Source organism: Ornithodoros turicata, chromosome 6 (assembly GCF_037126465.1).
Source record: "Ornithodoros turicata isolate Travis chromosome 6, ASM3712646v1, whole genome shotgun sequence".
Taxonomy (NCBI): domain Eukaryota; kingdom Metazoa; phylum Arthropoda; class Arachnida; order Ixodida; family Argasidae; genus Ornithodoros; species Ornithodoros turicata.
The window spans coordinates 68,981,124-69,005,226 of NC_088206.1; the positions used below are offsets into that span (position 1 = coordinate 68,981,124).

Sequence of the window (24,103 nt, forward strand, 5' to 3'; positions counted from 1 at the left end):
TGACGATCGCTGGGAACGTCGCAACTTAGTACTTTAAAGGCATGGTTGCTTCGCGGCGCTAACACCGAATAAAAAAAAAAGATCTGGAAAGGCAACAGGACAAGGGTACCACGCGATAAGGCTTTCTTCACAGCACGACAATGCGCGACGCAGAAAACACATTTTCTTTTCCTAGCTGTTCCAGGAGATACACACTTCGAGAGATCATCACGCAACTTTCCAACTGGCCAAAAATGTTATGTCCAAACGTTGCGCAAGGGACAGCAGACGACAAAACTCGCCGCGTGAAACCGAAACCCGCTGATGACTTCGCTTCCGCCATCTGGCTGTCAAAGGCGAACCGATGCACTTCGGAACCTCTGTCACTGCTCACCAGGAGCTGTTCGGCAGTGTATCCCCAGAAGCAATATGTGATGCAGCTGCTACTGTATTTGTACGCTTGCAAAGTAATAATTATTGCTTAGACACACGTTAGTGGAAAAGACGGCGACGCCGGTAGCGTCAGGCACGTGTTTCTGCCGCGAAAATGAGCAATGCGCTGCCGTCGAGTCTGAAATGTGTTGCGGTCGTCGGTGTTTCGTGCGTCGGTATTTACCTTGTCAGGTAAGCTGTATCAGAGTGGTATGTACATGTAGCGAACCATTTCGAGCAGCTTCGTGAGCGATAAGAGCGGTTTTGCACAAGTTTTGGGAAAGATTAGGTGCCGGTAGACGAGCAACAAGAGGTTGACAGCTGCGCTGCTTGTCGTGCCGCCTAGTTTCCATTTTAGGAACGATGGTTGCTCCGCATCCTCCAATGAATGGAGGAGTTCAGATTGACCATGTTCGTGGAAAAGGGATCGATGTCAGTGCGTGTCCTTGGATATCGAATTGTGTGATACGTCAATTAAGAGTAGAACAAACGCGTCTTGGCAAAGTGCCATTCAGAATGCGGCTCTGGGGGGATGGGGGTAGGGGTGGGGTGGGTGTACGACCCTGCCCCCCAGTCTGGCTGGATATTTTCTTCTGTTTGTATATCCCCCCCCCCCCCGTTCCCAAGTATTGACATGATGCCTCCTCCAATGTTTGGGTGGGGATCCTTCTGGACAGCTATAAAATGAGCGGGGAGAGAGTGTGTGAGAGAGAGAGAGAGAGAGAGAAAACAGTCAGAAGAGGAAATAAAATATATCAATGCGAAACAAACGCCAAATAGAAGGTCCGTCCGAAAATAGTTGTGAAAGAAAAACAAAGTGAAGAAATAAAAATCAAATTATATTGCATAATCAGTTTTAATTTGCTAAGCACACTTTTCAAAGGTAGTGTTTTTTTTCTTTTTTTTTTTTCTGTCTGCTGCTATCTATTTGTGCCAGGTAACATATTTGATGGTGTTTTGGGTATGTCCTCTGTGCATTTATTGATCTCATCAAGAATACGTTACTTGGCAAACTTCTGATTTCAATTAAAATTGCACAAAATTAGTTGTAGTACATGGTAAAACTTCCATACAGATAAAAACAGTTGATCGCATATTTTCTTGTAGCATGCTTTATTATTACAATTTTTAGACGTGGATACCTGAAACACGTATTAGGAAACAGAGACGAGAATAAGGAACCAAAGATCCGTTTAGGGACGATTTGATGGATATTGTCGTCCTCCCTTTCGTTTCCTTCTTTTGCTGGTGTAACTTTCTACGTATTTTCTATGTCAATTATAACGTTTATCAGCTTTGCATTCTACTTTTCAGGCGGTACATTGCTGGAGCAGTATGCAGGACGAGTTTGCAGCTTAATGGGAAAGTAGCCATAGTCACAGGGGCCAATTCGGGGATAGGTCTTGAAGTTGCGAGAGAGCTAGCGAAAAGAGGTATGGGATCCTTCCATCACTCAAATATCTTTTAATCATATATTTATCTCTGTGTCAGAGATGGATGGGTTTCAGTACTCACCACGGGGGGCAAAGAACTTCCAATGGGGGGCAAAGCATGCAACCAAGTGACACTAGGCCTCTTATAAGCAGAGGATCTGCTGGATATCACGCTATAGATTGTGACGACCTGCGAATTAAGAGTGCGCAATTTGTACAGGTGATCTAGGAGGCTCCGGGAAGGGGGGGGGGTGCTACTATGCCCCTTGCCCCCTTCCTGGAATGTTCACAGTACCGGCGCTGCCAATTTGGCACGCGTCAATTACCCCCGTTGCTGTGAATGTCGGAACAGAGATTCACCTCGGCGTGTATAACCATGTCTTTTACATTTATTTCGCGTAGCTTGAGGCAAAATGTCTCGACCTCATTTTAGTAAACCTGGTCGGTAAAAATCACTCACGAAATATTATGGGATCCTGACGGGCTCAGGTCGGTTACCCACATTCCGCGCGTGGCGGAAACAGTCACCTTCATGTATTGTGCAGGAAACGTAAAATACACTGACGTTTTTTTATTATTTTTTATTTTAGGTGCTCGCGTGTACCTAGCCTGTAGAGATATGTCAAAAGCGACCGACACTGCTCTCAAGATCATCTTCGCAACCGGAAACACGGACGTGTTTCCTCTCTACCTGGAAGTCTCTTCGCTTGACTCGGTTCGAGAGTTTGCGAAAGAATTTCTAGCAGGTAGGCGGCAACAAAACTATGCATGAAACGGGGCGTAAACACCGAACAGAGTGATTAGCCCGCGCCATAACCGTTCTTGTTGCATTGAAACGTGTCTGAGGTGGCCTTATCGGCATATTAAAACCAACTATTATAGCTTCATTTCTGCATTATGATGGAATGTGGAAAGAATTGTGACAATGCTGCACAAAGTGTGAGCGTGGTAATTCTGTAGAGGTATTTTTGTGCAAGTGGCTATGGCTTGGGTGCATCATTCTGCATGGATCCTTAGTATACATGTAACGTAACAAGATGTGTTCCTGTTCTCCCATTCCAGGTGAACAAAAGTTGGATATCCTCGTGAACAATGCAGCAGTATTTGGCATCCCTTTTCAAATGACCGATGATGGCCACGAAAAGGTGTTTGCAACAAATTACCTAGGTGAGAAACGCTAAAGAAAAAGTGCGATTTTTGGCAGAATGGAAATAATCTTCATTGTGCAGTCATCAGTGAAAAAGAGGTCAGAGTTCAGAGAATGACTGAAACTTTATTGGCTTAACAATAACATGCCTTATCAGAGAGCCTGAGACATCCAAAAAGGCAGGAAAGCCCATACAGAGGAGTGCAGGATGCCTGCAGTATAGAGTTTATTGTTAACAAACTGTTCCAAATAATAGGGGAGAGAGTGGATCAAGTGAGGATTGCAACTTTGACTCGGCTCGACCCGACCTGACTTTGACTTGACTTGACTTTGACTTGACTTTGACTTTGACTTGACTTTGACTTTGACTTTGACTTAGACTCCGACTTTGACTCCGACTTTGACTCCGACTTGACTTGAACCTTGTGCAGGTCACTTCTTAGTCACGATGCTGCTCCTGGATGCACTAAAGAGCGCAGCACCAAGCCGTGTGATCAACCTCACCTCGGACGCCTACAAGTACTTCCGTTCCTTCAGCATAGATAAGATCCACGACGAGCGCGGGTACGGCGTTCTCAAAGCGTATAGTCAGAGCAAGTTGGCCCTCATCTATTTCACTCAGGAATTGCATCGGAGATACAACGGCAAGTATGCCCAGTCCATTTTTGGGAAAATGGGGAGTACGATGCGTTATTGGGACAGCGCCGGACGAAAGGTTACGGAACACGTGCGTTCCTTCCTCTCAGAGTGACACGCTAGCACCGTATGGACCGTATGGCATACGGGTTGACTGGGCTGCCTAGGCAGGATTGCAACTTCGACCCGACCCGACCCGACCCGACCTTGACTTGACTTGACTTTGACATTAACTTTGACTTTGACTTGACTTGACTTTGACTCGACTTTGACTGGGCTGCCTAGGCACATGTCTGTAAATCCGTACGCTCCCATTCGCGGCTTGCGTGTCGCTTTGAAGAAGGAACGTGCTGGAGTGTGTTTCGTATTTTTTTTCTTGTCCAGCACTGTACAAGGGCTGTTAATCCATACTCCACAACCCATAAAACCTGTTTGTACTCCGATTTGCATCATTTTGTCACTTCGGGTAAAACCTGAAAAACCCTGAAAACTAACTTGTCAAAGCGCAAATTCAGCGGCAATACGGGCACTGTCGAACGCTAAGCATTGTACATTCAGCACAACCGGTTAGTGTCTCGAGTTAATCTAAAGTGCGAGAAGCACTCTTTTTATATCCTATTTTTTACTTTTTCTGTTGGTATTGGCTGACTCTTCCTGGGTTTTATGACCCACGAAATAAAACCAGATTTTTGACTCCCGATTTTTGGAAAAGCATAAAACCCAAAAAGGCAAGGGCCTAATTATCGGTAGGGACACACAAAAAGCGATGGCAGAAGGCCTGTCAGCAAGTTTATGGATACAACAGTCTTACACGTGGTAACAGGTATGTAAAAGAAACTTATTTGTTGTTGATCGATTAGTCAATACATTAGCCAATGCCAGCCATAGCAAGTAGTTCCTTATGAGACTCCTCTTTAGCGGTCGGATACATCCGAAGGTGAACAACGTGTTCGAGGGGAAGTGCCCTGTGAGATGGCGTCATCAACTCACGTAAAAGGTTTTCTGCCGGTAGGGACATTTCAGAAAGGAACAAATAGTACGAACTAGGCGAAAGCTCCGTTCGAGTGAAGCAGCTTTTTCAACGGGAAGCATAGCGGGCTAAACAAAAGTTCTGTGCATGGTCAAATTAACTGAGAGCATGAAATATCCAGATTTGCATTAATGAGAGTCTACTGTAGCCTATTATTAGACCCTGATGTTTTAGGGTTAAACCCGATTTTTCCCCGAATTTGCACCCCGAATTGAGGTTCACCCATATAGGGTTAAACCCGATTTCTTCCTGCAAAACTGCACCTAGGCTAGGCACCTCAAGGCGTCGACATACTAGTTTCTCACAAAATATGCGACTGCCCCTTACTTCTGGCACTCTGGACAAATGGTACAGTGAACGTTTATTCTAAAATAATGCCCGATTTCTCCCCGAACTTACTCTGATGGTAATTTTTCTGCCCGAACTTGCACGAATTTTCGACATCAATTTATTGACCCGATTTCTACCCCCCCCCCCCCGAATTTGGAAAAATATAAAACCCGAAAACTTCAGGGCCTACTTATTATTGAACCCTGACTATCATTCACGACCACCAACAGCGCAGGGCATAGCGTCGTTTGCGGTGAACCCGGGAAGGGTGCGAACCAACATCATGCGCCAGTTCCGAGCCTACCTGGCGGTCGAGAACAGCATCCTGTGGCCCCTCAAGTGGCTGCTCACCAAGTCCTCTTGGGAAGGAGCACAAACTCCGCTTCACTGCTGCATGACTAAAGAGGCTCTCAAGTTCTCAGGCTGCTATTTCGAGTGAGTATACATTAAAATACACTCTTAAAAATGAACTTCACTGCATAGCACGCTCCCTGCCAACCATCATCTCGAATGATATCGTTATCTGCCCTGATTTGTTGAAAACGGGGGGCGTACGCCTTTTTTTGTGATAATTATGAACGGCATAAGTGTCACCAAAAAGGTGTACGCCCCCCGTTTTCAACAAATCAGGGCAGGTAACGATATCATTCGAGATGATGGTTGGCTAGGAGCGTGCTATGCAGTGAAGTTCATTTTTTAAGAGTGTATGTGCTGTTTGTAGGCAATTTCTGTACTTTAGGCCCTGGCAGTGGCAAGGGACATCAACCTTTTAGGGTATGCGGGAAAGGTGCTTAGACACTTGCACGAGTGGGAGATTCGGAACAATATATATTGTGCCTACGCTATAGGAACTGGATGTTTTAAGCCACTTATGTGTTGTGTGTGACCCAGAAAAGATTACATGGCAATGAAAATACTAACATTTACATGAAGTTATGCAATTAATTTTCTTCTTTTTTTTTATCACAGTCCAATCCAACCCAATCCACTCATATAACTTGCATCAGCCGGCATACACAATATAGCGAAGGGGGAAAAATGTCTATCTTCCTTGCGATTCACATGGTCCATTTGAACTTCAAAATATTGATCATGCTTTCAGTTCCCAGTCTTTTTTTGTTTTATTGAACTGAACCTACCTTTTAAAAACCGTTACTAAAACCCCCTAGTGCTGGCACAATAAATGAAGACGCACACAAACGAATACATGACAGACTGACAGAATGACCACCCGGCCCGGATTTTAACTGTCTTGAAGCTAAATTTTGCATTGGTTTTAATTGTTTTCATTATTTTATTTTTCCTGCAATTATGGAGAACTCTTAACAAAGTGCCCGTATGAAGTCACATGCAGGACATTTTGCAATAGCAGTTAGCAGCGTTTTTTGTTTGTTTTTTATGATGATGATGATTATAACGCTGCTGTTGCTGCTGAGGGAGCAAATTGATTTTTTCAATTGAATTGAATCCTTCCAGGGAATGCAAGCCCACAGATGTAAAGCCTTTTGCCAAAGACCCGGTAACGGCTTCTCAGCTGTGGAACTACAGCGAGGAAATGGCTGGGCTCTCCAAACCCGTTCCCAACACTTAAAAGCTGCATGCATACAGGTCAAAATAACATCCAACACAAGAGAGATCTGACACCATGTTTAAATATCTGACAGGGTAAGTCATCACACTGATCAGCCTTAAATGGGAGAATTAGTATATTAGCACCACATTAGTGTTCAGAAAATGTGCGCCACATGATCCTCGGTCGCTCACATGATCCTCGGTCATTCATTAATTGCTTCTGTCAAACTTGGAAGGATGAGCTCTTGAAGCTGATTAGTAGTTGTGTCCGTGGGTGCAGTTTTATCCGTGGGGACTTTATGCAACACGGGTAAAATGCAGATAGAGCCTCCTTGCTGCCGACGTCTCACAGGTGGAGTCACAAATGAGAGTACACGTTGGATCCAAAATGACATGTCAACGTGCGTCATGTCATGTCATCGTGACATGTCAGATGTTGAAAAATAACATGTCATCCTTCATGTTGCTGTTTAGGTTTTTTTTTTTTTTGACAACTGTGGAGGACATAACGTTCCGAAGCAGTTTGTGCACTCAGAATTTAAAAACGTTTCTACGACAAAAACGCTTGTCATGTCATGCGACATTCTCGTCACGTAGAATTTTTCCCTACAAATGCAATGACGGTGGATGTGCGGATATATACTCTCTGTATAGTGCCTGCGTGGATGCGGCTGCGTCTATTTCAGGCAGTAATGTTGCGGATGCGGTTCTGGCTCTTACGAGCATGGGTGCCATGCGGATGCGGAGACTGTCGATGTTGCACTCACTGGTTCCAGAGACTGTTATGCGGCGCAGATTGCTTATAGATGACCTTGTGCAGAAACGTTCGCTATATCTACCGGGTTACTACGAAAAATGTCGATGGGTAAAGATGTGAGCAGATGAAGGAAAAAAACTGATCAATGAAGAGATAGATAAATTGCTGCTTCATGCAGCTTTCATCATTGCACATGGCATAAGTCCAGCTGTTTCGCTCAGCAGGCCCGTCCTGCACATGTTACATTTTACCTGTTTAATACATTAATACACCATGCTGCAACAATGTCAGGATCTCTGTCCATAACCTACTGCTGTCAACCAACATTGCATCTTAAAAGCCACATGCTGTGGGGAACGGCATTTCCAAGTTTCTTCCTAAAGTTCACTGCTGTCAGGTCACACACTATCGTCTTCAGGCAGGCATTTATAGCAGAATGTTGTATGGCACACTTGTTTATTTCAAATTCCTTTCTTAAAAGCAGGGAAGGGTAACGGACATATTTTCATTACCGTTTTCCTTTTCGTTACTGCTATATTTTAGTTTCCGTTATCCGTGTCTGATACCAGCTTTTCAGTTTCGTTTCTGTTACGTTTCCGTTACTGTTTCCGGTAACGGAAGACCGTGGTACGCGTTTCCGTGTCCGTTCCGTATCGTTGCCATCTCCAATTTCGGTAATATACCGTTTCCGTTTCCGCTACCATTACCCTTCCCCGCTTAAAAGTATGCTTTGAATGGGAAGCCGTACTACGTTGTTTCAAAGCATGCACCCGTGCTTTGTACCACAAAACCTATGAAACCTGCCAACATGCATGTGAGTACTAGTTTGAAAGGTACACTGAATTTAACACATGTGTGGCAAATCCCACGGAACAAAATAACTTCATTGCACACAGTGTTTCATAGCATAGGGAATGACTAGAAACTAGAGCTGTGCGAACAGCTGAATTTCCATTTCGAATTGTTTAAGAATATGTATTTCACTTGCACTGCGAGTCGAATAATTTCGGATACGTCCTGGTGAAATATTTTGCGGTGTTGTGCTCATTAGATGATGTTCTGCTCCAAACTTGTGAGCCCTTTTCGCCCAACATAACATATCGTGAGAGAAGGGTCCCTCTGTGTGTTGTGTATGGTAGACTGGTCAACGTGTTCCATGCAGCCTACTTTGTGTGCATCTCTTCATTTCTAAGTTTACGTTGTGAATTTCCTGTAGTTTTTTATTTCTTAGAAACGGGGCATATTCCCACCTGTTACTGAACGTAACTCTGAAAGTTGGAGTTCATTTACTGGAACACGGTGTGCCCTAGAGCAGTGTTTCCCAAACTTTTGGCGGTGACGGACCCTCGGAAGCGATAAGAACAAATTCACGGACCCCCCCCCCACACACACACACACCGTCACAGCCAGTGCATCACCAGCAACCTCGTCAGCTGCTGCGTGCTTTCGATACAGCTTCACAAACGATTCCGGACTGGTTTCTTCTTGTTTGTATGTGTATGACGCGGGCAAACGTGCATTGCAGGACTTTTCTATAAGAAATTAGAAGCTAGCCGTTGAAGCATGCTTGTAGCAATTTTGGAAGTTCTGGGTGTTTGGAAATCGGGCAGCATGTACGAGCGTGTGTTTGTGGAGACGAAAATCCTCACTGAAATGTGAGAGACGGTCGCGGACCCCCAGGGACACTCTCGCGGACCCCCAGGGGTCCGCGGACCACACTTTGGGAAACACTGCCCTAGAGTACTGTGTTGACCATGGGAACACAGAAGTTGTGGATTTTAGTGACAGAATATTGTAAACAGTGTAAATCGGGCTTCACCTAACACTCAGTGTAATGAGGTGAAGCCTACTTGCAGAATGGAGCTGCACACCAAAAGAACAATGGCAGTAATGTGAAGTGAGCTTCATCTAACTCTTGGATGTGATGTGGCGAAGCCCACATGCAGAATGGCGATGACGACACCTCGCTTCAGTACTGTTCGAAAAATATTCGAAAAACTCAGAATACTGAAAATATGTTGCGAATAGCATCAGATAAACGTTTCATATTCGAAATTTCGAATATTCGCACAGCTGTACTATAAACAGCTTCCGTATAATGCTGAAAACGCAGGAGAATACACAGAATTTTACCGTCAGTGTCGTCAGCTACCACTTCGTAGTCTGTATGCAGCATGTGCAGAGAATCATAAAGACAGACCACGTGAAGTGCGACTGGAGTAATAAGCCTTTCAATCCTGGTCAGGTTCGCTCGTACAGAAATATGTTTGTGAAAGTCGGGTTTAAGATGTTTGTTGACAAACATTTTTCTGCTCAGTTTCTTGCGTTCTTTTCTGACAATTTTTTACATTTTAGATTGAAGCAGGCACTTGCAGCACTTTGTGATATTTTCGGCCACGCATCAAGAGATTGCACTGAGGGAGTCGATTAGCGTAGACATGGCGAAGGCTAGACCACACTCCATTTTGGGACAGCGGCTGTTGTTGCGAGCTGTTTGTTCATACGGAGGCTGTCCAAAATGACGTGCACCAAGATTTACGAAAAAGAAACGGAAGAAAAAAGGAGCAACTCTCCGCGAATGAATCCAACTGAATTTCGCTATAGCAGTCATGCGTTGTGGTCACCAGTGTTTTTCCATGGTGCCTAATCAATTAATTAGATAAGACTTACCGTACTCGTTAACTTTTAAAATATTGATTTTAAAGACCGAGCTGTCAGTTGGAAAAGTGTGGAGGGACTCGAGACCAAAAAGAAAACAAGAACAAAGCACGTTAATTTTGAAATGGAGTCAAATGTACGCACGAATATTCGTGGTTGTAAGACCATTCCATCCCTGTTACTGCTAAAGTGTATTCAGCCACATTGTCCGCACGATATAATTGTGTCAGCGGATGTGTAACGTACCAGAGGCGTAGTAAGGCCTGTCCTGTTGGAAGTATATGATTAACATGTACCTGTTACTTTCATAAATAGCATATAAACAGTGTATACTCTATCTCAGGTACTTCATGTAGCAACTTGTCTTTCCTGGTGAAAGGCTAAAACTGTTTCCGTTGTAGTAGTTCTCGTAGTGATATGTATAGATGCTGACGATATATATGTGCCTATCCTTCTGCAATTTGTAGTTAGCTAGACCTCTTTAACGCCTGTTGCCTTGTATGGTAGTTCGATGGTGTGCTCGTAACGTGTCTTTGTAAAAAGGGCGTTTCAGCAGGCGTCATTCTGTGCTGTGGTCACTGTTTATAGTGAGTGTATATACGCATGAGGTTAATTTCGTTTCAGTAAATCAAATTATGTTAGATTTATTGTCACACTTCGTGCCATGCAAGTGACATGTCCGTTGGCGATAAATTGTGGTCTGTAAGTATAATGTGCAGGGTTTTCCCATGGTGATGCACTACTATAGTAATTGTGAAACTGCTGAGGAGTTAAACCGTGTTAGTCTGTTAAAATTTGTATGAGAGTTGCAGTTTAATTCAGCTTCGCTGCTACATATCCTGAGAATTTAAAGCCTGCATTCCAACTACCAATGACATCGCTTTGCAGCATGAGCTTTGTTGCAATAGCTAGTAATTTTGCTGATTTTTGCTGCAATCCTGAAGTATGGTGTGCATTTCTATTATTTCACCGGCACTAAATGCACCTTCCAGACCTCAGTTTTATCTCAGTTTTTAATCTCAGTTTTATCCTGTTCGCAAACCTCGGACCAAACCTCGGACCAAACCTCGGAAACAAACCTCGGACCTCTTAAAGTTTTGATGCAGTTTTTTTAGAACTCCATGTATATTACTGATAGCATTTTTGACGCCTTCCGAACCAGATATATTTTTTTACCGAGCTTTTTATTTCTTTTAAAATTCCGTGTTAGCGCCACGAAGCAACTGTGGTGTACAGATGTGGACAGATGGAGAGAGGACAGGAGGAAAGACTGGGGTGACAGGGGGAGTTAGTGTGCATCCTGGGCCGACTTCAGGGGGAACTGTGCCGACATTCGTATGGAAAGTCTTCGGAAAACCCAGAAAAACCCCAGGGAAAACCTCAGACAGCACAGCCGGTGACAGGATTCGAACCCGTGTCACCTCCCAGTCTCGGCGTGGAAAGCGATAATGCTAACCACTATGCCACGGGAGCTGGTTTTTACAGAGCTGAAGCAGTTTGCAGCAGAGCTTGCCACTCCGGGGTTGGAATGATTCCGGAATCATTCCAGATTTATCAGAGCCCGGAATGGAATTGGAATGGAATGGCGGAAACTGTCCTAGGAATGGAATGGAATTAGGCTTTTTTTTTTTTCGCAGGCGGAATGGAATTGGAATGGAGTGGTCTGGGTGCCACACGGTCAAGGGCGAAATAACCTCGTCGTTTTGCTTTTTCCGTGATGGGTATAATGTCAATCTCCTCTATGGCAGTGCTGGGCTACCCAGCACGGTTACCGGTCCCCTTTTCTTTTATCGTTGGAGTTAAAGGAATGGAATGGGGTTGCCAAGCCATTCCAGGAGTGGGAATTGGCCATACCTTTACTTTCCGAGGAATTGAAAGGAGTGGAATTATCGCGAGTCTCCATTCCGCAGAATGGAATTGAAATGGAATGGGGGATCCCATTCTGCAACCCTGATTCGTGCCACGGAAAAATCCTATATGCCTGGATCTCACTTGCACATTCCATTGCATGTTTTGGCGAATGTGGTGGCGTTCCTACTCAGAGTGACTGCTAGGCTGTGCCATAGGAGAACTCAAACATTAGTTTACAAACATTAGTAACAAAGTTTACATTAGTGTACAAACATTAGTAACAATTTTGAGTTGCGAGTTACAGTTACTATAAATTATAGTTGGCAGCCATAGTGCTTTGACTGCATTTTCTACTGAAATGCTTTTAATGAGTTGGGGGAAAAAGATTGGTGCTTTAATTCAAGGCAAAATCTTAAGTTACTTATGCACTTATGTGTTATCGGGAAATCTTTAGAACCGTGTCGCGCCAGACAACAACTACGATAGTCATATACGGAAAATGAACGCAGTTCTGCAGCCTATAACCATTGGAACCGTGTTTTTGAAGTTCGCAACGTTGCTTTACGTTCCCTGGGTTTTGTATGTCGCATTGCCGAAAACTTCAGTAAGCCGCTGTGTTTGGTTAATCTTCACAAAACTCTCGTGAGAAGCAGACTGGAGTCTGCCTCAAGTGTTTGGAATTCTTTAACGTTGACTTCCTCAGCAGCCATCGAGAGGGTTCGACGGAAACTTGTCGCAGTTGTGTATGACAGGTTTTAGTACTATCGTAAATTTTATTACTCGTATGCTTCAGTGATGTCTAGGTTGGAGTTACACCCCCTTGACTTGACTTCCAGTTGACTTATAGTGACTGTCAACTTGACTCGGAGCTTATTACGTTTTTTATTTTTGCTGTTAATCTTTCTTTTTGGTGTTTTTTACGCTGTATTTTAAACTCATGTAGTTTCACCACAAGTTAGGATAGTGGCTGTTGGTGGGCAGAGTAAATAAATAAATAAATAAATAAATAAATAAATAAATAATGCTGTACCGTGCTAGTTCGGTCCCTGGCAAGACTGCCAAAAGGTGCCACCAGTTAAGATGGGCTCATTTCTGGCTAGGGTCATGTCGATAACAGTGAAACTGTGCAGACTAGCTGGTTCATAATGACAAGGAGGAGGCGCGAGAGAGGGGAAAAATTAACAGACGACAGATTCTCAGTTCACATCATGTAATGCGGCAGATCGAAACGGCTGTCCAGGCCCTCTGGTGATTCGTTTTACAAGTTTGCGTTACAAACAGATAGAGCCAAGTCAAAAAGAGATTTCGCCTGCTTTTTTCGAACGCAGGGACAAGAGGGTAATCAGCACAGATTGATGACCACAATGCTTGTTTTGAACGATTATCGAATAGCGGTTGATAAACTAATTATAATTTCAGTTGGAATAGTACATCATTGGTAGCACTTTTGTTACCTATACCCGTAAGCCCCTTTTGAGGCTTAAGTCGTCAGCGTAGGAATGTTACCTTGCCCCTTACATCCAAATGTCCTGTCTATTCATAACACACTGCCAAGGGTGCTTACACACAACATATAGTACATACATGCTGTTACCTTTATTCAAACGAGCACATTATACAGGTATGCCAATAAAATAATCATTAATGTCCCAATATAACAGACTTCCCAGCGTGTCGCCAGCACTCTGGTAACGTGATCTGCGTCATGTCGAGAGATCAACTCATATTGTCAAACCAGACGTGCTGGGGACATGTACGCTGACCGTTCCCACAAGCACCCGACGACGCGGAGCTTTGTAGTCTTCACACTTGTGACATACACATTGCTGTAGTGCGGAATGTGCCGTCGAATGTGCAGTATTGAACACGTCGCACTTCATATCAATAAGTGACAATCACGCTGCCCATCACGACGCTACATGAAAATTCAAAATGCATTTCCCCTGTATCATCGTATTGTGTTTTGTGTCCAATCCGTGCCGGCATACCCCGCCATTGTGGGCGTGAAAGCTTTTGTGACGCAGCGCTGAAATATACTCATATTGCTTAGCTTGTTCAGCCCTTCTGGCTGAACTTTAAGTGAATGCTGACCAGATGTTTTGTAGCTTTGCTGAGTAGCACGATATGCGTTTATGCTTGCCTATGTCCTTCTAGCAGTGATAATATGATATTATTGAATGCAAGACTAGACACAATACAAGAATATTGCCTGCAGTGTATAGGTGTGTAAAAAAAAGACATGCAAAACTAGCCTTATCGTGCTGTAGTGTCGTTCCTCATGTGCCTACATGTTGCCTGCCATGTATTACCAGTGTAGAAAAAAAGATGTTTGTGCAAAATGTTGTACAGCTTATCTTGAGGTGCTGTAGCTAGTGGTCTCATCAACTCCATCAGTTTTTTTTTTTTTTTTACCTCATTCCTATTCTCTGGTGATGTCACCCTACGCAAACGTTCATCACGTGAATGGTGAATTGAGGCCTCACAGCACTTCACACCATTCCCCCGACATGAAGCCGCATTTTTCTTAATTTCCAAGCTAGCCTGTGCTACATGGATGCAATGTGCGTCAAAGTACAGAAACAAGGAAGCATGGTCATTTGACTTATTGGCATATTTTGTCGATCGCTTGCAGGGCTTTGATTGTCACATATTTTTCTATTGTGCCGTGAATAAATGTATCGATGTTCATCGATTCGTAAATGTTGTCTCTTTCTTCTTATGCCATTAGCAGCAGAGCCAAAATGAGACGTCTATTTTTTTAACAATCCGATCCGATCCGATCCGATCCGATCCGATCTCGTACGGTAAGATTTCCAACGATACGTTTCTCGTGTGTAGTCAGTGGTACTTTTCTAGAAAGTAACTATTGCTATTACTAGTAGCACCATTGTATAGTAGCAAGCAACTATTTGGTAGCTAGTAGACACTGTCCAAACTATCCTAAGGTGAACTTCTTAAGAAGTCTACGGGGAATAGACCTCTACTTGTTTGTAAACAAATGACGTCATAGTGTTCGACAGCGCCACGAATTTGGTAGAGTTGAACTACGTTCAAAGCTAGTAGCGAACAAGGTCGCGCGCGAAAGCCACGGTCTTGAGAGGGGATTACGATCTTCTCTGAAAAGGGACGCGACCTTTGGTCCTGCTTTTCTTTCAATAGAAGGCAGCGAACAATTGCCCATTCGTGGAACTCAGCTCTCCCCCTTGCCATCTGTTTCGGTTTTGGTCTGTCTACCAACGTCATGATGACGTTTCTCGGGTAGAGGTTTATTTTTGTTCGCAGGGTTCTCGTAAACCTCGCTAAATTTCTACACGAAACAGGTACAGGCGTGCTCCCCTCGAGTTTATCTAGGGAATGACATATCTTTGAGAGCCTGACGCGATCTACTGATTTTTGGCGAATGAAGTCAAATTTTCGATAAATGGGGGTCTATATGGGAGATGCAACAAAATCGCTTCTCTCGGCACGCACGGTCGCGACATTTGGGCTAAAAATGATGTCATTCCCTACAGTAATAGTCGGGGCATTGATTGCAGTCAACGAATGCGACAAGCTTGCTGCAGTTTTCCAGATCCCTGCGAATAAAAATAATGGCTTTGTCGTTTGCTATCAAGTTCTGCACGCTGGCGCCAATGACATCACTTCCTTAAGTCGCGGGAGGAAAGCAAAGCGAAGAAAACAATTTTGCGACGGTGCAGCCAATCCTCTCCGGAAGCGAACTTTAACTGGACCGCATGCGTCCGCCTCAATACTATTCTGTTTAACAGAATCGTACAATTTGAATTATGTACCCTATGGTTGCTTCTAGGGGGCATGGACACAACTGTAACCCCAGGTGACAGTGATCATATGGTTCATATGGTAAGTCTTTACTCGATTAGCATATCCTTGGCCATGTGCACTGTGTATCTCATATTTCGATGCACCATGAATAAATTGATTCGGGAAATATCGTCGCACGTCTGTCGATTCCGCTGTTGACATCATATGACATTATAATTCAGGAGCCGACCCTCTTTCCTTTCCGCCGTGTTCCCTTGATTTACCCAAGGACTCCGTGTCATCGGCCGTGTCAAGCAAGGAAATGACATTCAACATGGCTCGAAAGTCAGTATAGTCTATAAGGAGCTATCACGCACAATATTTTCACTCTACGGTGTATTGTCACTGCGCAGAAGAATTCAAAAAAACTATTAAAAAAATGATAGTGTCTAAAAAAGTATAGATTTCGGTAACGTAGCGGAGAGCGCGTTACCGTAAATTTGTAACGGAAATACTTTTCCGATGGCGATTTAAAAAGGTATCGCGATCCGCGCTCCGATACCGAAAAAAGTATCGATTACTGTAACGGCGTTACTTGTCACGGCGTTGCGTACAACACTGGGTACGGCACACTGAATGAACCAATGGATCTTCCACTTCTGTAGGCGCAGTTGTCTTTCATTCGAGTTTCTGCGTAACAGACTATTTCGCCTTCCTTTTTTTCGCAGGCGAGATTAGTTTCGTTTTCCCGTACCCCGCAATACCCGTTCTTTCCATTTTTTTTTTGTTTTTTTTTTTTGAGACGACATGAGTTTGCCGCTTCTTTCCCTTTGGAACAGATGATCTTGTCTGGTTTCGTTTTGTCTTTTCACTTTTTAAGGGTCCAATTTTGCCTTTCGATTTCTCTCTCTCTCTCTTATTTTAGCAGACTGCTTTCTTGTCGTCTGAAGATATATTTCGCAATGCTGCAGTTTTATATGTCGTCTGCAAAACCGGGAGACGTGTCATTTAGAGCTTTGGACCACATCGTTCGGCAACTATATGAAAACTAAAAATTCTAGTACTATATTATTTCGAGTATTTATTCAAATCTTTATGACGTTCTCGTGAAAGTTCGATGAAGCTCGTTTGTGTGAGGTCTGTGTAGAGCGCTCTCTGCTGGTGCACTTTCAGAAGTTCGTAACCTCAAAGCAACACGCAGGCATGCACACAACGGAAAGCATCGCGTATCTCGAAAGAGAAACCCGCAAACCAAAAACGTGCAGGCGGTGACGCTGCTGGTGTGCTTTTTATTCCCCCCCCCCCTCCCGCTCTCTCTCTCTCTCTCTATTTTCTTTTTTTTTTTTTTTTTCATACTGAATAGTGGCGACCTCTGAATTCGTCTTTTCCTCGCACGTGAATCTTTTGATGCGTTGCCAGGAGTCTCCGCTCTGAATATTTCATGTGTAAATTTCCATTCGCACTTGACGGGGTCGCTATGTTCCTGCCGTATTGTAAGGTAGGCAAAGAAGGGAAGGAAAATATAATTTTTGGAACGACCTGCCTCCAATCGATCTGTACGCTTTCGTGCCTGGGTTGTTTGCCACGTTAGAGTCTTGCGGGGTTGCTTTTGTGGAGCGATTTTTCGTTGCCTTGTGAACGTCAGCCGGAGCAGAGTTCTATATACGTAGAATGTCTTCCCTCAGTTCGTTTACCGATGCAGTTGTTAAAAGGGACGGTCGCATCTGTTCCAGTCGATTTCGAAACTATAATGTCATTTTATTCCCCGGTTTCCTATTGGTTCTCGAAAGCACGTGACCTCGCCCGTAGCCGCCACACTGGTTAAGATGATTTCCGTGATGTTAGAACCACGCCGAGACTGTGTAGATGACCCGAGTTCGAATCCGGGCACTGGCTGAGCAGACTGTGCGTGTCTTCCCTGGGTTTTCCTCAGACGCATTAAGACAAATGTCGACACAGTTTCCTGTGAAGTCGGCCCAGGACGCAGGATCCTTCCCTCCGATAGTCGTGACGTTGCCCGCCAGGGCGTCGCCGCATCGTACCTGGACGAGACGTCAAAGAGAAAAATCCGAACAAAAGCAACCCATGCCGTAAACGGTACTGCACCCACTCCCAATGCACTACTTCATCTCGCGCAGAAAAGGAAGAAAGGGAACGAAAAGGAAACCGAAAGTAGAAAGAAGCAGAAGACGGAAAACAATATAGCGGAAGTAGCAGAAATAAGCTAGCAGACGAGAACAAGCGATGCGGCGCAGAGCTATCGGACTCATAACGGCGTAGATACTGAGCATGATGGTTGGCTCTCTCAGGAGGGACTATTTGTCATCGCGGATGCGAAAAGTCGTGGCGCGTTTCTGCTTCACCGGTGATTGGAGGGCCTCTAGCGAGACGCACGCTTCCAAACGTGGCCCTCTTTTGCTCTCGCAAATTTCCGTTTTTTCGGGGGATGCTTTTTGAACCGAACGGCAGGGGGCGTTCGCATGGACGGACATGCCAGACGTTGTTTGATTAGGTTAGGGTTAGCCTTTGTGTACAATGTGATTGAAAACAATGGTGTGTACGAATAATCTGTTTGCATTCGGTGCTCGCAAATATCTGGACCCGTATGCCGAAGTATTTGCGAGACCAGTTTGCGTTTGTGGGTTACTGGGAAGTATTGACATGTTCAAAGGAAGTACTCTATCCATTTTGTAACGTTGACAATGCTGCAGTCCCTCCCTCGTTTTTTGCGCAAAAGGCAAAATAAAATAGCGGTATTCGTTGCGTAATCTAAACTTTGACCAGACTATGTCCAAACTATGATTATGTTGTTATTAATTCTCTAGTATGAAATCCTACTTCCTGTTATATGCTTCCCAGTCGAAGATAGCGTGTAGTCGGAATTCCCATTGTGAGTACATGCCTGAGTACAGGCTTACCAGGTTCTCCGAGACAAACGAATCATGTTCCATTAGTATATCCTTGTCCGCATGTCCTTTCCTACACACCGTAGATGTATATCTGTTTACAACTCGATGTCCCTCACATTAATTCCCCTTGACTGTTTTCCCCCTCATATCCACCGTACATACCGCGTACGTGTGTATGTGTTAATGCTACCCGAGGCTTATCTAGCCGGAATCAGCGCCATTCGTTACCGGCACGTCGCGCGACACCACTTCCGGTACGTAGCGCCCTCTATCTTCCCGGTGTGTTCCTGGGAGAAGACCAAAAGAAACTGCGTTAGCGGCAACGTGCATGCCGCAGGTCGCAGGGTGTCGCAGGAAGTGGGAGAAGTGTCGTCTGCGATTACGCGCCGACCGTGTTATGGCTGCATTCGCCGCCAGGGCACCGGTTCTTCTTCAGTCGATTTAATACGAGGTAGTTGCGCCGCCTGATTTGGAGAGATTTATTTTGAGTGATGTTGCACTCGAGCAAGGGTATGCGGGTAAATATGTTTGTAACCTCTATTCGTTGTTTGAAGGTGAACTGTACGGTGCTGTTCGGTCTCGTTCGTCAAGCTGGCCATCGCGAGACACCACACTCTTAGAAATGAACTTCACCGTATAGCACGCTCCTAGCCAACCGCCATCTCGAATGATATCGTTATCTGCCCTGATTTGTTGAAAATGGGAGGCGTACGCCTTTTTTGTGACAATTATGAACAGCATAAGTGTCGCAAAAAAAAGGCGTACGCCCCCAGTTTTCAACAAATCAGGGCAGATAGCGATATCATTTGAGATGATGGTTTGCTAGGAGCGTGCTATGCGGTGAAGTTCATTTTTAAGAGCGGCATGCGAACTATTTTTGCTCTGCGGTGTGTTTTCGCTGCGCGACCAGATTTACAAAAAAATAAAAAAAAGAGAGAAAGAAAGAAATACGGTTGGAAGAAGCAGCCGCGCTCGGCCAACACGATCATCGCGTGGCACATATACCTGCTTGAGCTGTGCCGCTCTACGTCACGAGTCACGTGCTCGGGGACCACATTACGTCACGACCTTCCCTCATTCTCCGATACGCTCTTTTCAGGAGTGGAGGATTCTTTGAAGGTGTGCGAAACAGATCGAGGCCTCGCACTCGCTCCGTTTTATTCGTTGCGGAGAAAAACAAATTGGGAGGTGAACTTATAGTGCTTCTTTAAAGGGGCACTGAAGGAATTGGTGTTTTCGGCTTCTTCGTTCCTAATGATTAGAGATGGGAATCCAAGGAAGGTTGTGCGAATCCACGAATCTTACGTGTCTCCAATCTTTCGAGTCCTTTCTTTAAAAAAGAGAGTTTAAAGATCCAGAAAAAAACAACAACACTTATATTGAAAAGTGTTTTGAAGCAGAATTTGATAGCTTTGTGTAATGAAAAACATATTAAGTAACTTTCGGGAGGAAACATGCCCGTATACGTCTTTCTAAATGTAATTTATCTAACACGTTGTTCATCGACTATACAAAATACATTTAACTCTCGAGAGTCTGCATTCTTTTCGTACAACTAAGAAACAATCTAAAGCAAAAATATGTTACTTTTAAACTTGTAAGGAGAGTTCCTGCTTGGAACCCTTTCAGTGCAGAGCAGTCTAAAACAAACAAGAAAACACAACCGCCGGCCAATATCAGGCTTTTCAGGTGGACTTCGGAGGCGCCAATTTTAAAGAGAAACAAAGAAACGTGGTTGGTGGATTAAGAAAGATTTGATTCGTCATTTTGGGGCACTGCGATTCCGGATTCCCGAATCTCGAATCCCTGCCTAGGATTCGCGAGGATTCCGTTGTTCCATCGCTACTAATAATGTGTCCCTTATCCGTGTATTCACACGAGCGGATATCCTCACGGAATATTCTAGTGGAAGAAAAAGCGAAAACACTGCTCACAGAGCCGAAGTTCGGTCCCGTGTTAAGTTGAGCATTCACGCGGTGCGGAATATATAGGGAGTGGCGTATACTGCGCATTTAGCAGACGACACTTAGCAGACGACACCGTCAGCGTGTTTTGCTGTCGTCTGCTACGGAATACCTTGTGGCTGTGTAGCAGGATATTCCCCACGGTTAGCAGTGCACGTGAGGACACGACGTTGAGCGCTCGTGCTCACGTGACAGCAGAAAGCTATGACGCTTTTCGAATCTTCCGCTTTCGGGGGAATGTCGCTCGTGTGAATGCACGGTATGGATCCCGAAACGTGATGTTTTTTTTCCTTTTTTTTAATGTTTGAAAATAATTCTTATTTTATTGTGCTGCCGGTGTGCCTCTTGTTTTCGAAATAAGCAATATACAGTGAACCCTCGTTAATATGACCCCCGATAATCTGACATACCCGCTTTACGACCATACTCCTTGGGAATGCTGTGAAACCTCTGCAAATCCCCTCCCGTTAATATGACAATCCCGCATTATGACCTAAATTCTCGGGAACGACCATGGTCATAATAACGAGGGATTCACAATGCATATAGAACAATACAGGTCCGGACCCGAAGAGGTACGGGTATAGCTCGAACCTGGCCCTGGCCGGCGCGTGCGTCGTGCTGACCCGTCCCGTCTGAATCTCTATAGTCGATGTACCTTTCGGTCCTTCTCGATACATTACCAGATAAACACATTTACCCTCTGCTCGCTCGTATTTGTGCGCAATATATATAACGTCGGTTCATCGGCGTATTCTATATAGAAGGATTCTGAAAGCAAACTGTAAACGCAGGCTGCTCAAACAGTCTCGGCCAAATCGTTCGAAACCCGCGTCTATCACGCGCGCCTAATTCGCCGAAGAGCATCTGGGGCCGTACATCGCCGCCCCGGATAGTAGTCTGTATACTTCCAATATGTTAGCTTGGATGATGAGGGGGAGATGTCTCGTGGATAATGCGCATACAGAGCTAACCCCACCAAATGGAAAGTTGATGTATTTGCTCTCCGAGGGAAAGGGTTGTGTCCCCGACGCAGCGAAGTGCACCCATCATTAATGCAGGGACTACAGTCTGCGTGGATGCTTGCTGGGTCCGCGCATGCGCTCTGAAGAGAAGGGGGAGGAGATCTGCAGGGTTGTCTTTCTTAGGACGGAGGATGGATCGTGTGATAGCTGTGTGTTATGAGGTTTGCACTATGCAACGCTTACACTATGTCGTGGAATTAATTAATCGATTCATAATGCTATGATTGCGCCGATACATTTGTTTCAACGCGAGGCACATACAAGCACACCCACATCCCAACGTGCGGCGGACTTGATACCTGGATTCCAGTGTGGTCTATAGGGAGTCTCGTTTTGGAGGAGAAGTACCCCCTTTTACCCCTGTACCCTAATTACCGTTAATCCTGTTATCTGGTTATCTTTTCCTTTTCTTGATTGGGGGTGAGGGTACCCGTAAAACATCCCCCCACAACTAACAATCACTTTACTCGTGTCTTTCCATCTACACTCTTAAAAATGAACTTCACCACATAGCACGCTCCTAGCCAACCATTATCTCGAATGATATCGTTATCTGCCCTGATTTGTTGAAAACGGGGGTCGTACGCCATTTCTGTGACACTTGTGCTGTTCATAATTGTCACAGAAAAGGCGTACGCCCCCTGTTTTCAACAAATCAGGGCAGATAACGATATCATTCGAGATCATGGTTGGCTAGGAGCGTGCTATGCGGTGAAATTCATTTTTAAGAGTGTAGGGACAAACACAACTCATACAGCCTCCAAAGCCTAAGGGACAAAGTGAACGAGTAACTGACGAGGTCTGACACCCATTGCTGACTTTCTCGTAAATTACTCGTTGAAATTAATATCTCTTTCGCTTATCCCCCCCACCTCTTCGTATTCTTCGTACACATTCACTTTCGCGATATATACATGTGGATCAATTGAGCGAATGTACACAGCAGAAGAAGAGACGTGCCACACACAAAAGGACTCTTCGTAAAGTGTTTCTTCATACAACATATACCCTACACTTTCAATCATCCGGGCAAACGTCTTCTACGCGATACTGTTTCGATATTCGATGGGCTTCATCCATTACTTTAAGTAACTGGGCGTGACGGCAAGCTATGCATCACACCACGTGATGCGGCTCTCTTACGTGTATATAGAGACCGGTGATTGTTTCCAGCAGCGTATACTGCAAAAGAATGCACCATTTATGCGAAGCGGGTAAAGAAAGTGTGCGGGGAAGATGTTGGCAACCGTGGGCTTTGCTTCCTGTCGGGTTGTTGTCGATAGAACCTTTTTGGGTTGGTTCAATGGAAAGAGGTTCTGGGTCGCTCCGCGAATGTAATGCTATTTTTTAATACCTCTTCAATCTGTAGTCATGTTCAACTTAAAGGGAGACTTCGCAAGGATTCGAAAAAAAAAAAAAAGTTGAGCATCACTTCGAACACGCATCATCTCCTCGATACGGAGTACAACATTCGCATTCGTTTTGCATTCGTCGCATTCGCAGTAATTGTTCTGTAACATGTTCTTCACCCCAACACATGTGTTTACCACATGTGCCTTTCATGCAACAACACCAATAAACCACTCTGCATCTATGAATATACTCCTCGACGAAATATTTATTTTCCTTTCCTTTCCTTTCTTTTTTTTTGTTATCCCACCCCACTAAATTATTGGTGTATGTTGACGCAGTTCCTGTAACCTCTGAACTGCCCCAGTCTACATATAGTTCGTATATTATATTTAACTAGTTTATTACATTTTCTGTATAGCCTTGTGCTGCCACTTACAAGGCACGGGTTTCGTTTCTTTGCTCTGTATTCTTAGCGTGTGAATTTCTTGTACTCAAACCAAATGATATCAGTCGAAGTATACACGGAGGGGCAGATTGGAGGGAACCATAACATGCCACCCATCTCGAGGCGGGATCCCCGGTGTTGATACAATTCGAAGAACCCCTGTCTGACTCCACAGGCCATAACCACAACAAGTGTCGGGTTTAACTCGGTTGCGTTACAGCGGTCTGGCTGGACGAGGTGGGTGGCTTCGGTGTGTTTGTGGTTCGCTCCGTTTTCTTTTCTTTCCGTTTGTGTACAACGCTTTGGATCTCTGTACCACGTGACCTTTCTTCTCTCCCTTGTGTCTTATGTAGACCAACTGTTGAGCTCTCGCTCTCGTCTGTCTGAACATGTAACTCAAGGTGAAATACAGGAACGTTTTTTCACCTCTCCACGAGGTTTATCTGTCTGACGAGTCAGTTTTCTTAATCATTCTGATGAGGTCAGAATAAGCCTTTAGTATCGATGTACGTATAGAGCTGTTAATTCACGTTGTAACTGACGCGGTGTCCCATACTAGCTTGCTAGGGACCCCCGTCTGTATATTACGATTTGTACTACTTGCAAAAAAATAAAAATAAATAAATAAAATTAATTCGTAAATGATGACAATAGCGAACCGAAACCGAAATGCGAAGAGCGAGAAAACAGAGCTCCATACTATACGGCGGTTCGTCCGGAGGAAGATTCCAGGACGCCACGCAGCATTGTCGTCTGCTTCCAAGCCCTGCATTCTTTCTCCCTTGCCGGATGATGTCAGCAGTGTGCAGAGCCGTATATT

At 44.6% G+C, this 24,103-nt stretch overlaps 1 protein-coding gene across 2 annotated transcripts; it reads left to right on the forward strand.

Moving 5' to 3' along the window:
• Positions 1 to 356: 356 nt before the first annotated feature.
• On the forward strand, positions 357 to 14,517 carry LOC135397207 (retinol dehydrogenase 12-like). Of its 2 annotated transcripts, XR_010423610.1 has the most exons (8): positions 357 to 603; positions 1,726 to 1,844; positions 2,435 to 2,590; positions 2,907 to 3,011; positions 3,423 to 3,635; positions 5,218 to 5,422; positions 6,464 to 6,652; positions 9,672 to 14,517. XR_010423610.1 is itself a non-coding variant. In XM_064628621.1 (7 exons), the coding sequence occupies exons 1-7, from the start codon at positions 527 to 529 to the stop codon at positions 6,576 to 6,578; spliced, it is 990 nt and encodes a 329-aa protein (XP_064484691.1). In that variant the 5' UTR covers positions 357 to 526; the 3' UTR covers positions 6,579 to 14,517. The 2 variants fall into 2 exon arrangements, 1 of the variants encoding a protein (XP_064484691.1); XM_064628621.1 differs by having other exon boundaries at positions 6,464 to 14,517.
• Positions 14,518 to 24,103: the final 9,586 nt, after the last annotated feature.

Excerpts from the sequence above, each read along its gene's own strand:
- LOC135397207 (XM_064628621.1), top strand. The coding sequence starts at position 527 with ATGAGCAATGCGCTGCCGTCGAGTCTGAAATGTGTTGCGGTCGTCGGT. Across the intron at positions 604-1,725 it reads GTCGGTATTTACCTTGTCAG|GCGGTACATTGCTGGAGCAG; the intron begins GTAAGCTGTATC and ends TCTACTTTTCAG. Across the intron at positions 3,012-3,422 it reads GTTTGCAACAAATTACCTAG|GTCACTTCTTAGTCACGATG; the intron begins GTGAGAAACGCT and ends AACCTTGTGCAG.